This window comes from Xenopus tropicalis, chromosome 3, assembly GCF_000004195.4.
Source record: "Xenopus tropicalis strain Nigerian chromosome 3, UCB_Xtro_10.0, whole genome shotgun sequence".
Lineage (NCBI taxonomy): Eukaryota > Metazoa > Chordata > Amphibia > Anura > Pipidae > Xenopus > Xenopus tropicalis.
This window is the reverse complement of record NC_030679.2, coordinates 33,986,349-34,001,592: the sequence shown is the minus strand read 5'-3', so window position 1 is coordinate 34,001,592 and position 15,244 is coordinate 33,986,349. Positions and strand designations below refer to the sequence as shown.

The window sequence follows — 15,244 nt, the reverse complement described above, 5'->3', positions numbered from 1 at the left end:
AAGAAAAAAAAATACTTATATCACAGCCTTCACATCAGAGCCAGCACTCTCTGGGAAGCACTACTTGACTCCACAAGGCAGTGCAACTGTTTCAGTGCTGAAATATTCTATGGGCTTCAAAAGTACTTTCAACATGGCAGCTGTAATGATACCAAGCCCAGCATTATAAGGGGGCATTCAGTTACAGCTAGTGATGAGCGAATCTGTCCCGTTTCGCCGAAAAATTCGCGAAACGGCAAGAAAATTCGGTAAACTCAGAAAGATTTGGGAAACTCATTTGTTGCACGATTCTTTTTGTCGCTCATGTCTTTTTTGTCGCTCAAGTCTTTTTTGTTGCCCGCATCTATTTTTTTGTCGCCCACAGTTTTTCAATGCGACCGTGCCAAATTTTGATGCGACTGTGCCTTTTTCTGACTCGACCATGCCCAATTTGAGGCGGTCTTGCCCTATTTTTTGATGCGACTGCGCCCAATTGGAGCGCAACAAAAAAAAATTCTTTGTGCCAAATATTTCCGCAGCGAATTTTCACTGAAGTTTTACAAAACAATTTGCCAATGGCGAAATGCATTAATTCGCTGTGAATCCATGCCTGGCGAAAAAAATTTGCTCATCACTAGTTACAGCACTTTACTTTGTGTATCCAAATATTCATATATACAGTATGTATGTATACATTCATATGCATATAGGGAGTTACAAACATAAGTGCCAAATTGCAGCAGCGTGTTTACCAGTAGCATCCATTAAGGTTTTTCATTTTCCATCTTGCAGCAGACCATGCACAACTAACAGATTACTTATTGCTATAGGCATTTGCAATTTAGAACCCATGTTTGTAAATTAGTCCCACTATTTATAAGTAGGAATCCCTGTGATTTTCAATCTCCTAAAAAAAATGGTGGCCGAAGTATTATGAATACTGTCACAGCCTTGTTAGGCATGGCTGTCCTAGTGTTTGACCTAGTCTATTTTATGGGACTTTTGTTTTATGGAGCACAGTGCCTGTGCTCTTACATTGTAAAAAAGCTAAATAGTTTATTAGATATTTGCAAATTAAAATATTTAATAGTTAAGTTCATTATTAGTGACCTAATTCTATCAGATATTTGTTGCTGGTTCTATTGATAAATGCTAAAACCAGGCGCTCAGGCACAACTCAGGACTCAAAAGCATGAATTTATTGGTAGAAGTGTTGGCAGGTGGCATCTATATTTTTGACCCATTTTACATACCTGGTCTTTATTTTTCCAAGCTGTTACAACCTTAGGTAAGATCACTTCTGGTTAACCTCACATTGTTTGGTTTGCTTAATAAATCCTTCTCTATCCACCCCCTCCGTGACTTTGAGTATTGACCTCTAACAGATTTGATTTCCTCTGGCAACATCCTGTCTGTCCTGCAAAACATACACAGTGAGAGCCTCTCCATCTTCCATTGCAGCTTTTATCGTTTTATCATGTCAGATCCCTTTGCTGACAAACGTATTTCTCTATAGCAATCGTTTGTTAACATGATACGATTAAAGGGCAATTGAAGCCCCCATCTGAAATTTGACCTTAGCTTTAATCCATAGGTACAGCAGTATTATGATAATAAACAATTCTTCCTGACGCTGCTTTCCTATATATCATTTCAGGATTTCTATTTTGCTTAGCACCACTATGCCTTCGTGCCTTCTGTGACATTGCAGAGTGTTGTGTTTGACAAGTGCTGAGCAGCCAACTGGCATATTTAGCTAACGCATAGCAGCAGAACAGCCGGACTGGAGGAGTCACATATAATTCTCAGGTGCCGTGGTCAGCACTGGCATACAACACATAGCTGTGTTCAGTATTTTCTATCCTTTATTGGTAATATCTTTATAAAAAATGGCTTTTGTATTAAAGGAAAACTTAGTAAACTTAATAATTCTGGATATAACCAAAATATGAATATGAGTAGCCAATACAGTCTATATGAATATTACAATATTAGACAGAGTAGGTTGTTAACAGTTGCAAATTCATTATAAAGTCTCTAGAGCCTAGGCCACAGACTCATACCAGGACAGATAACGTTAGCTTAGCCTAATGATGGGAGATATATTATTACTGTAACCAAGCTGGTTAACTTAAAGGAAAAGGAAAGGTAAAAAATAAATAAGCTTTATCAGAAAGGTCTATGTAAATACAGCCATAAGCATGAACAGAAAAGCTGCCTCTATCAAAAGAATTTCTTGTCTCCTTTTTTGTAAACATGTTCTTTGGTATTAGACTTCCACTCTCAGAAAAATCCTTCATTCCGGGGGCCAGAGTCTGCACAGCTCTCTTCTCTTTCTCCCTTTTCCCATAAGAGTTAATCAAATTCACTCCCCCCTCCCTTAGGAATATGTGATCTGAACTACCAACAGCTAGAGCAGCAGCAGGAAGCTAGGAAGACCAAACTAAAATGGCAGCAGCTATATTAAACGAATAAGGGAGATTATAGGGGTATGGTAAAGCTTTCTGCAGAATAAATATAGCATTCTAGGTGGCACTAATGTGGTGAATCTATTGGCAGTACAATGCCATGTCTTTCCTTCTCCTTTAAAGCAGGCCTGGACTGGGATTCAGGCCGTGGCATTTCAAGTAAACAGAGGCCCAAACAGCCCCCCACCAGCCCAATATATAGCAACTGTCGATGGCAACTTACAGTAGCCCCTCTTGCATGTGCCATAATCCACAGATTGCTAGTCTGGGCCTGACTTAAATGGACACTTCACCTGTAAATACAGTATACTGTCCTCCTGCCCTACCAACGAGGCAGTGGTTAGTTGGCAGTCTGACAAATCAAAAGTAAAGGACTGTTTGTGATAGCTTTACAGTTATCTTTCTAAATTGTCATACATTATTACTGGGTACATTAGAATAAAGGTTTTTTTTTGTATATTCTTTATTTTCAGTTTTATATGCAAACAGTACATGGCAATGGTTTGCTACTATTAAAAATCAGCAGGGTTTATCCCGTTTAAATTTAGTCCTGTTGTGCCGGTATTTTTGTGCTGTTTGGATCATGCTGGAGAGTGCCGAAGTCTCTCCTAATACTGTGCACCAGGCGGAACAGAGTGGAAAGGCCAGGGTGTGCTGGTGAGTGTGGATTCGCATGTGAAGTATGGGGTAAACCTTAGACACAAGACAATAGGCAGAATGTTGGACTAAATGCATAAGAACATGGTATTAAGAAGGCTTTCTTCATTTCCTCAATTATTACCAACATATTTCTAGCAAGTATTGTGGTCATTTAGTTTAGTAAGTGAAACCTATGCAGTAATAGACTTGGACTTATCAAAGAACTAACAACCAACTCTCGAACCTATGCAGTACTAGACTTGGAGTTAATTTAAACTCCATGATGATGGAAACTAATGATGGGATGGTGATTCCAACACTGGGGCCCAATAAGACATGGTCCCAGCAGTAGATCTGCCAGTACTTTGACAAGCAACTCCAGGCCTGAAAACCTGGCTCACATTGCATATATTGATTACATTCTTCTATGAAACAGCTTTATTTGGTAAATCTACATCTTATTATTCCTCTTCATTAGTGTCATCCTTAGAACAACAATAATTATTTAGTAAATAGTGATGAGCAAATTTTTTGCCAAGTATAAATTCTCTGTGAAATTTTGCATTACGTGATTTGCAATTTTTTCACAAAACTGCCACAAAAATTTAGTCTCTAGTTGTAGAACAGAATACTTTCAGATCTAAAAAGCCAACTTGTAATGTCAAAACAATTTGAATGTTATTTTTCACGGCGGGCAAAGTGCTTGATACTTTCTGTTATAAGCTGGCATTGCCTGTTATGTCTTTGCATTGTCCTTTTTACAATTCTACTGCAGAAATGAAATATGATAAAACATTAATATGTAAACATGGCCGTATTGTAATAGAATTTAGGATTTCTTTGATAGGTTTCAACAGATATAAAGATGTGGGGGGTTTGTTTGCTTGTTTTAATCTCCAGTCTGTAGTCCTTGGACTTTTATTTGTTACTTACAGTGTTTTCTATTCACTCCTAAGGGCATAACTTAGCAGAAAAAGTTGCCACAAAAAATATCCATAGACTATGGGGCTGATTTACTTACCCACGAACGGGTCGAAATGAGTCCGATTGCGTTTTTTTCGTAATGATCGGTATTTTGCGACTTTTTTGTATGTTTTGCGATTTTTTCGGATTCTTTACGAATTTTTCGTTACCAATACGATTTTTGCGTAAAAACGCGAGTTTTTCGTAGCCATTACGAAAGTTGCGTAAAATCTGGCGATTTTTCGTAGCGTTAAAACTTGCGCAAAAAGTTGCGCTTTTTTCGTAGCGTTAAAACTTACGCGAAACTTTGCACCTTTTAAGTTTTAACGCTACGAAAAATGCGCAACTTTTCGCGTAAGTTTTAACGCTACGAAAAATGCGCAACTTTTTACGCAACTTTCGTAATGGATACGAAAAACTCGCGTTTTTACGCAAAAATCGTATTGGTAACGAAAAATTCGTAAAGAATCCGAAAAAATCGCAAAACATACGAAAAAGTCGCAAAATGTTCGTTTTCAAGTCGGAACTTTTCCAATTCGGGTCGGATTCGTGGGTTAGTAAATCAGCCCCTATGTATTTTGTGTGTAAAAAGTTGCAGTGAAAAAAAAATAGCTGTAGAAAAAAGGCCATTAACTTTTTGGGACAGATTTTATGATCCCTACTTCTGACTTCAGTCTGACTATGGTTTAGTAACATGTGAGTTTTGTCTTTAATGTTATAGTTTAGCACAAGGGGATTTTTACCTTGCATGGGTCCTATGAATCAGCCTACTGGTCAACTTTAAGGGTATGACACACAAAGTTTTCTCCATTGGTTCAAAAAAACTGGCTATTAAAACAGCTATTTGCCAGATATTTGCCTGTCAGTGCATACATGGGGTGAATTGGCACAAAAACACAAAATGATGAAATATGCAAAATCAGAGCAACCAATGATCCATTAAATATGCTGATCAGTTAATTGGTTAATACAATTTTTGGCCGATCAGCTTTACTGAGATTGCACAAGTACAGATAAATATACAATTGAGATGTAAATTACCAAGAACAAAAAAGCTGGAGTGCTTTCTGACTTGTTGTCCAAGTTGTTATCTGAGGATACCAAGTAATCACAAGGTCCTCTTTAAAAGAATCACTTTTTAAATTAATAATTGTTTGGGGTGATAGATCTTTGATTCTCATGGATTTTGGATGCTTAAATTAAATAAATTCAGAAAGATACTAGGGCTGCATGCAGATTGTATGTTGCCTGGAGGAGGCACATTTAGATTCTAATTTAAAGCTACAAGAGGATAGGTTACAGGTCAAACCCTCACTATATTAGCAAGGATACCTTGGTATGCTGGTAATTTGAAAAGTAATCAAATGAAATCCTTTTAATTTTGTAGGTTCAACTTAAATCCTCAAATTCTAATCCTGGAACACCCCCTAAAGAAAAAAAAAAGGGGGACGAGGATAATAAGTTCAAGTCCAACTCAAATGTAACAAATGTGTAGACAAATTATAACTCTGCATTAATTATTAATGAAATTAAATGAACTTTATATAAAGTATCCACACAGTACCAAATAAGTAAATTAAAAGAAGGAAATTAACCTCTTAATTGCCATGAAACATAAGAGCCTTCAAAAAGAAGGACCATAGTGCTGTGTGTGCTGTGAGTGTTATATATTTGCTTGCACGGCATAGATCAAATAGCCAACTTTGGCACAGAAAATGTTAAAACTAAGGGGCAGATTTATCAAAATGTGCGATTAGAGATCAACACTGAAAAGATCACCCACTTTCTACTCATTCCTATGGGATTTTTAGAAGCCTGTTTATCAAATATAGAACTGTTTTTAGAAGCCTGTTTATCAAATATAGAACTGTTTTTAGAAGCCTGTTTATCAAATATAGAACTGTTTATCAAATATAGAACTCAAAAACTAAAAATCCCATAGGAATGGATAGAGAGTTGGTAAATATTTCTGTGACAAGCTCTATTCTCACATTTTGATAAATCTGTCCCTAAAGGTGGCCATACATGGGTCGATTCTAGCTGCGATATCGGCCCCTTAGACCCATTTGGCAGCTTATCAGCCCGTATATGGACACTAATGACGGACCTTCCCGACCGAAATTTGCCCCGAAATCAGCCTGATCTTTATCTGGCAGGTTTGATTTTTAGTAGGATTGGGGACCGCATTGGCTCGTTGATGTGGTCGTCAAAGCGACTGATGCTTATACCTGTCGTTCTAGGTGGAGATATCTGGAGAAGAGCCGCTCATTCACCAAGTGAGTGGATCTGAGTGTGTATGGCCACCTTAAGTGCTTAAACTTTATTTAATAAAAAAATGGATTTTAGAATGGATGCTTAAATTAAATAAATTCAGAAAGATACTAGGGCTGCATCCAGATGTATGTTGCCTGGAGGAGGCACATTTAGATTCTAATTTAAAGCTAGAAAAGAATAGGTTATAGGTCAAATCCTCACTATTTTCTTAGTCAATTCAACTTAAACCATTATTCTTCCTATTATCCCATTTTGAAGTCACATGGCACCCAATTATTCTTATCTGAATATTTACATTTTCTGTATTATGAAAAGCCTTTATTCATATTTCTATATATTCCTGACCAACCCATCCATTTCTTTCAGAGCCCCCACCTGGTCACATGATACACTTTCATTGTTGTTCCCTATCATAAAATGTTTCTTTTACTGCTCCTTATCTTTGGAACTTCTTACCCAAATTCCTCTGTATATCCAAAACTAAGCTTAAAGGCTACCTCTGAAGGTATAATATCACTATGTTTTAGCACATATGAGGCAAAGCCTAAGCATTGTAACTTGCAGCATTTTTCACCTGCCTATTTGTGTCTGTAAGATAGTCACCCACTAGGACTGGAAGCTCTAGGGTATGAAGGATGGAACTGCTTCATCTTGTCTCAATACTTTGAACTTAAACTTGAATTCAAATGCAATTTTGTATTCATTTATATTCTATTATTTTATTCTTCCCTGTGGTCAATAAGCTCTTTTAAGGGATTCCCTAAAGGGACAAAAGAGAATCTCAAAGGAATGTTACTCAAATTCAATATAGACAGTGCTGTGTGCCATCTCTGTAGCCATGCAATACATATATTCCCCACTGAGTATCTGAGTATAGTTGAGGTTTCATTAACCCCGAGAGAGTGAATATATTTTAAGAGAGTTATTCTTTGTAGCCATAGAAAGGAAAACTACGGCTTGAAGTGCACAAAATTCAATCTGATATAAAAATATATTGTATGTTTAGTGGGCTAATCGCCTGAATATTTTCAGAATCTATTTTATGAGGAAAAACACCACAACAAATAAAATAAATGATTTATTTTTCTGGTTCTCTTTGTAAAAATAAAATTTCAGCCTTGGATACAAAGTAATTATGGGCTCATATTTAAGGTGTATTTTCTATTTAATAAGGTGTAATTTCTATTTAATATATGCTAGTCTCCTGGCTATGTAGGTACATTCTCACATTATCATTAAGGCATATGCAGAAGCCAGACAACCAAATATTATCTTGGTATAAAACTGCTAATAGTTTAATATTATAGTATATAATATTATAGTATATAATTTAATAGTTCGTTAAGCTTTAATATGGTGAAGACAAGTGTGAAATTAGTGCTCACCACAGAAACAAATCCCCCACTTTCTATTCATTCCTATGGGATTATTAGAAGCATATTTATCAAATTCTGAACTCTGACTTTCACCCATTGATAAATACACTTTAAAAATCCCTTTAGAATAAATAAGAAGACTGTAGTTGTCTCTAATTTTACACATTGATAAATCTGTTAAAATTAGTGTCCATGCAATATGCATATATCTGTATATAATAACTAATGTATTCCCTAATTTACAATATACTGTGAGAATACCAGCAGTCACCTTGAAGACCTATGATCATTTAAATTGTATTTGGCCATAAGCTTGAAGAGTGTAGTAGTTACTAGTTTAGTCTATAAATCACGTGTACTGTAAGTAACTTGATATCAGCTAAATTTACTTTTACAAAGATATAGAGGCCTATTTATCAACATTTAGATTTTTATGGTTTTTGAAACAATAGATAAACTTATTTCCACTAAACCATGAATGTCTAGTCATTTATTAAAAGATCTTAATAGAAAAAGCACCAATGAATTAAAATGCCAAATGATGATAATAAATACATCAAGGCTACAGCTTTATTACTGCTAACTTCAGAAATGTAATTAAATAGGAAGAATAGCAGACAATATACAGGTATAGAACTCGGTATCCAGAATGCTTTGGGGACCTGGGGCTTTCCAGATAAGGGGTCTTTCCGTAATTTGGATTTGGATGATGGCTTTCTAAATAATGGATTCCACAGAAGTGCCACACATTTTTAAAAGTGAGAATGCATTGGAACAATTTTTCAGTGAAGTGAAATGAAACAGATTCACTCATTACTACTCCCCAGGTGTGACAGTAATAGCACCTTTCCCAACCATACCGCCTCTCACCACCACAGATCCCAGTAACTCTTTGGCTGGGAAGCCAGAAAGCTGTCTTTGCACTGGCACTATGAGAATGGGGGTTTGACTTCCTGCTTCCTTTCCTAAATACTCTGCAGTCTCCTCCCTATTTTCTTCTCCCAATCATTCCATGTCCTGCTCTTCTACCTCCTAATACAGTCAAAGACTTTTCTCCATAACTGTTTCAAGTCAGAGACCTATTATTTCTGAGCAAAGTTTCTGTTTTAAATTCCTTTTACATTCTTAAATTGATAAGAACTTGGGCAAAACTGTGAACTAGTTTAAAATAAAATCACCTTAGAGTTAGTAAAATAGAAGATTACTTCCTGACAAAGTAAAGCAGAATATTTTACTTTTGAGCTTGTAAGAACAGAATCTGGTCTGTAAGAACAGTCTCTTCGCTCCTCTGAAGCCAATGTGTCTCTCAGCTTAAGTAAATTCATGTGCTTTATATCAATGAAAATCAGTCTGTCTCAAACATCCTAATTCTTCAAAGTAAAGTGCAGATTTGTTTTGTTCTGTTTCATACTTGTTTAAATAAAGCCTGCTTACAAAAAACATTGAAACTGCCTGCTTTTAAGATTTGTGGTCTTCAAGATGAACATTTAAGTCCTCCGATTCCTCTAGCTCTAGAAATACAAGTCAAAAATAGCAATTACCTTCTTTAAAAAAAGATGTTACAGGTATGTTTAATTATGAACAGATACAGAAACTAGAAATAAAAATGGAAATGCAGACAGAAGTTGCTCTGATACATGCTCAAATGCAACACAGAAGTAGCCTACAAATCCAAGCAGAGCTTGCACATAAGCAGGCAGAAACTAATTCTGCGGAAGCCAAAGGGAAAGGCAGGAGGATTTTGACAGTAGAATCCTCTCTCTCCTCAGAGAATCTAATAAAGCATACTAAAGACTATGCTTGAGTCTGAACAGAAGATACGAGTGCAGCAGAGGATAACAAGTGTAAACACAAAGCTCAGATGATCGCATGAAGCCATCATTTTATGAAGCAAAAATATCAAATGACTGTTTATTGTGCTCTTTATGGGAAAAGCCTTCTCTGTATTTAACCACAGATGGAAGCCCTACAACAGTCCAGTATAAATATAACAGTCCATTTATAAATATAAAAATGGCCACACAGCCTTATTATTGGAGACAAATGCTTCTAAACAAGCCCCCAAGATAAAATGGTGCATTCACTTACCCATATGTAATTGCCATGTCTTTTTCACCCACAGTTTTTCCCAGAATTCATGTAATTGCGGATGCAATGTAGACACTGATTAGAATGAAAATATTATGTGTCTGACTCAACTGTACTGGACAAAATGGATACAACTGCATCTTTATTTCTTGGCAAATCAAATGTAGTGTTGAATAGTTTCACAGTCTGTCTGGGGTCAGTTCTGGTGCATATGATATCTGCACCTAATTCTTTAGCCACAAGTGTGCAACTATTGATGCAGGATGCTGAGGAAACTCTGGAGCTACAGCCTGGTCAAAAGGTGATGGTAGCTCCAGGGTTTGCACAGTACCATGCATCATGCCCTAAAATGTCCCAGGCAACTGCTTAATGTATTAGACTCTTGTCCTACACATATTCGAATAGTAATATAATATAGTATATAGAGATGAGCGGATCTGTCCCGTTTTGCTTTGCCAGAAAATTGCGAATCTTTTAAATACGGTGGTAATGTTGGGTGTCAAAAAAATAGCCGCGTGTTACATTTTTGATGCCTGTGACAATTGTTTTTGACACGGGCAACAATTTTTTTGTGAATTTTTCTGCGAATCCATGCTTGCCAGAAAATTTCACCCATCACTAATAGTATATATTAATATAGAAATATTTGTGCACATACAAAATCATTGTGTAATAAATAACATACATTAAATAGCACACACTGGAATTTTATCAAAGAGATTAATATCTGGGATTGCTGAGGATATAATGAGACTAGGGAGCACACTCCTGTGCCCTTAAGTTTGCTTTCACGTATGTTCTTTTAGATTCCTATAAATAACCTAGGTGAACTGAGGCATACGCTATTTTATTTTAATATCCTCTGGGAATTCTGGTTTAAAAATAATTCCTTGGCTAAATTTATCCACTAATTAATAAATCAGCAACTTTAATTCTCCTAAAGAGTTCCCTCTTGGTTCTAATTTCCAGCTCTTTGCGAAAGTTTGGGAAAACGCTGGCCTTTCTCAGTGCACCTACAGTTGTACGCCGTGACCTAGATTTGTAGCAAAGCCTGGGAGAGGAAATTAGGTGCTATGCTGTGGGCCGAAAAACTTGCACCAAACACGGAATGGAAACTACTTCCTAACAAGACAATTATTCTAAGGATTCTCAGCCATCATACCAAGCTGTTAAACTCCGAGCAGCATCATACATTCCGAATGTCATTGTGTACGAGAGATTTATGAAATAGGTGTAATTGCAGTCTGTAGCATTCACGCTTCTTCAATCTCTGTCATAACATCTAACCTTTTTTTTTCCTTCCCAGAACAAAATAATCTGTATTCCTCAAAAATAGAATACATTGCAGATGCTCCAAGACACCGTTTGCCTCTAATTATGTTATGTTTACCTTGTGTTTAAGAAATCCAGTATGTTACAGTTTGACTTGAAAGGCCTTTTTGTGGATGTACTAGTGAAGCAGTTTCTCTGTTGCCTTAAAAACAGCACATATTCAGTGTTGAATGTGGGAGTTTTCTGTACGGCAGAGTACAATACAAAGTGTGCTTGATTAGCTGATAAAGTTACATATTTCTCCTTGAGACTTTGCAAAACTGCTTGCCACAAATGTATTTTTGGCCTCAATAGAAAACTAAATAGCAGCTTTTTTTTTCTGTAAGAGCTGCTTTGCCTTTTGATATGTAGCCAGGTCTGACACTTTCAGAAGACTCCCTACAAATTGGATGCAGGGATGTTCTTATAAATGATTTAAATACTGCTGCATTGTCTATTATCTATACACTAGATGTGGCTCAGACATAAGATAACTTGTAATGGACTTTTCAGCTTTCCCATTTAATGCTATTTTATATACATTTTATATCTAATTTGTATCACCCGGTTGTTGTTTTTTCTGCAGCAATGCACCTACTTGGGCTTAACTGGCAGCTTCAGCCAGCAGACGGACATACCTTTAACAATGGCATAAGGACAGGAACCGAGGATGTTGCAACAATGCCATCTGGAGGCAAAGGTGAGCCTGTTTTTACTATGTATCTGTAAGTAATCCAATGTACCTGGCATTTATGTAAGTATTTATTATGCAAGTAATCTATTATACCGACAATTGATAAAGGGGTGTATATTTTGGTTTTTTTTACCCCCACAAAGCTGAAAATGACATACAGTATAACCCCCATTTTACCTTTTTTTAGGGACCACAATAAAATTGTGTAAAATATGCTAAAATGTAAAAGCAGGGGAAATACATTATGCATTACATATTGGTGGGACCTCAAAAAAATTGTAAACTGAGAGATGGGGGTAAGAGTTTATATCAGTATGTGTTAGACTTTCAAGTCAAGTAAATTCTGCTGGTGTTCACTGTTAACATTTTTGTACAACATTTTGAAGTGGCCACTGTTTTGTTTCTTTGGCTGTTTTATACACAGATTGATAAATACACCTTTTTTAAAGGCAATGTCTGTCTATCAGATGGTGACGTGTGTTTGTAACATATTTACTTAATTGGGACTAATTCAGGGACCAAAGAATTTCTGGCAAAATGTTTTTTACGTGTTTTCCCAATGTAGATCCCTTTTTATACCAAAATGCTATGCTTGGCTATATATTCACATAAAATTCTGCATTTCACATAGTGTACTAGGGGGGAGCTAGAGGGAGCCGCAGGGGAACCTGAGGAAGTCGCGGGGGTGGAGCTGAAGGGAGCCGCAGGGGAACCGGAGGAAGTCGCTGGGGGAGGGGAGCCACAGGGGGGGGAAGCTGGAGGGAGCCACAGGGGGGGAGCTGGAGGGAGCTGCAGGGGAACCGGAGGAAGTCACTAGGGGGGAGGGAGCCGCAGGGAGGGGAGCTGGAGGGAGCCGCAGGGAGGGGAGCTGGAGGGAGCCGCAGGGGAACTGGAGGAAGTCGCTGGGGGGGAGCTGGAGGGAGCCGCAGGGGAAACGCACGCCCGTCCCTGAGGGGGGCGGTGCACAACAAGTTCGTTCCATCTTCGAATCCATATTGCTTCATGGTGGATGCACAGTACCTGGCGAATGCAAGTAAGTATTGGCATTCTTCCTTAATCAAATTATTGCTTGCTCTTTTGGTGCTGTTGGTAGTCCGTGGGTAACCTGTGCAGAGACGGATACCCAATTAGTCAGTTAATGTAAAATAAGTTGTCCTCTTTGGTGGCAACTTTTCTGTTCTCCATGCTGTTCCATGCCCAGTCAAGTTCTTCTATAGATTGACAGAAATCTGATACCATCCTTCACTCTTGGCCTTCAGCCGCCCTCTTGTCCTTCATCTTGGCTTTTCCTGTCTGTTTTTTTACATTTGATATGAGCTTTGGTAGGCTGTGCTGCAAACCAGGTCCTTATCCTTGTACTAAAACAAATATACGTGTCCTTGTTTCTTTGCAATAGATGCTAGTGTTGTATCTAGTAAACAGGATCCATGCATCACATAAAATTGGTTGCATTCTTGGGTGCTGGTTGTAGTTTCAAAATATATGCTCCTGCATTTCCCACCCTAGGCTTATACTCGAGTCAATACGTTTTTACAGTTTTCTTAGGTAAAATTAGGTACCTCGGCTTATATTCGGATCGGCTTATACTCGAGTATATACGGTAACAACTTTTCATTAAGAAGTTTTATTACATACACTGCGCACTGTTGCAAACTTTCTTCCACTGTTGGAAATGGTCACTAAACAGTTTCCATGTTCGCAAAGCCTATATTAAATGTACGCAAAGGTTAATTCTTTCACACGAAGGCATACATTTTCGCATTGCTAATAATTTTTCCATTACCGAATTTTATTACATTCCCCTCTTAGTGTGTAACTCGTATTTATATTATTTCTACCAAAGTGTAACTCTGCACTGTTTAACATTGAACCTCATTTTCCATTTTGCTTCCCAGTTTTGTCAAGTTGCTCTGCATTGTGGCAGCATCCTGCATGGAATTGATAGATTTGCACAATTTTAAAACAGGGTTCGTAACTTATATTTGAGAACCTGGAAGGCCATAGTTTTCACACTTTTATACTGTTCATTCTGATACTGCTAATGTCATTTTTATGGCTTCAGTATTATTTTTAGTAATTGCTAAGTACAAATACCCCTTTGTTTCAGCCAATATTGTTCTTAAATACACAAAAAGAGGTTGTGGGAGCACTCCAAGGCTAAAAAAAGTATACAAATACAATGGAAGTGCAACTGATCTGGCCAAATTAACTACAAACATACAAAAAGAAAAAAGGATTGATCAATGCACATTCCCTGGTCCCCTGTTTCATAAGTAAATTGTCTGTTAGTTTCATGCTAGTGCATACAGTATATTGACAAAAAACAGGGGTTTTTAGTTACAAAATTATGATCATAAGATTGGTAAGCCACCATACCACGTCAAGGTAAACCCCGTATGGTGGTCCTATCTATTTACCTCTGGTCATATTTTTCAAAGGCTGGCACTCCCGTGCACTATTGCCATTCTTGACCTGGGGGCTGGTTTGAATCAGAGGGCTTAGTCACTATATTGTTCTTAAAAGCCATTATTATATAGTTAGAGGCAATCTGTTGCACTTTTTTCGGCTTATGTTTGGCACAGAGTACATGCATATAGTTCAGTACATTATACAATTCTCTCCTGGTCTCTGCCCTCCCACCTACACTAAATGCCACACTCACACCATTCAAGGACAAGAATGACAAGCTCAAGTATTTAACCTTCCTTCAAAAACTCTTCTGTTCTGATTACTTTTAGACACATGTTGGATGAAGTGTCTAATGCTTTCACTCGCTTTGTTACAGTCTCATTATGTCTTGCACTTTAACTTCTAAAGGATTCCCAACCTTAGTAACCCATTTCACACTTTTGGTTGTACTAATGTAACATTTCATACATTTTCACACACCCACTCTCTCTTGGTCTCTGTTAATGTCCCTTAACCTATAAGTAAGTTATACTTTTAATATACAGTTGCCTTGATAGTGTGCATCTTATTTTCACGGCTTACTGATAAAAAGATTTCCTTTATCCCGCAACTTTCTTTTGTTTAATCTTCTATTGGAACAAAGTGCTATGCATACAAAATCTCCTACACACATCCTTACATAGTTTTAAAATGCTGTGTTATCTCTTTTTTAACTCTAAATTCTACACAAAATTTTGTAAAAGCCACTCCAAGTTGCAGTTGTGTTGATAGAAACTATGAACCTTTTAGAAAGCCTATAAATATACCTTTACATTCCAGCTATACAGTATGTGCTATGGAATAATCAGACCAATAGAAAGAGCATCTGTTTTGGATGTCAAATGCACTTTGCCATATTATATTTGGTTAATGATAGCAGCATCTCTTTAATTAGGTAATAAATCTTTACACCAACCTACAAAAAGTAGCAGTCTCACTGCCCAGTTAGTCTTCAGAGCATAAGAATCAGTAAGTAACCTTAGATCTATTAAGTGGGTGGTTTC

General features: G+C 37.2%; 1 protein-coding gene across 2 annotated transcripts in view; it reads left to right on the top strand.

Annotated features, from left to right (window-relative positions):
• tenm2 (teneurin transmembrane protein 2) overlaps nucleotides 1-15,244 on the top strand; it is a 712,086-nt gene that overhangs the window by 463,573 nt on the left and 233,269 nt on the right. For both annotated transcript variants that reach the window (XM_031898791.1, XM_012959675.3), the window contains exon 6: nucleotides 11,685-11,798. In XM_031898791.1, coding sequence (XP_031754651.1) covers nucleotides 11,685-11,798 — 114 coding nt within the window. The remainder of the gene's footprint in view (nucleotides 1-11,684; nucleotides 11,799-15,244) is intronic.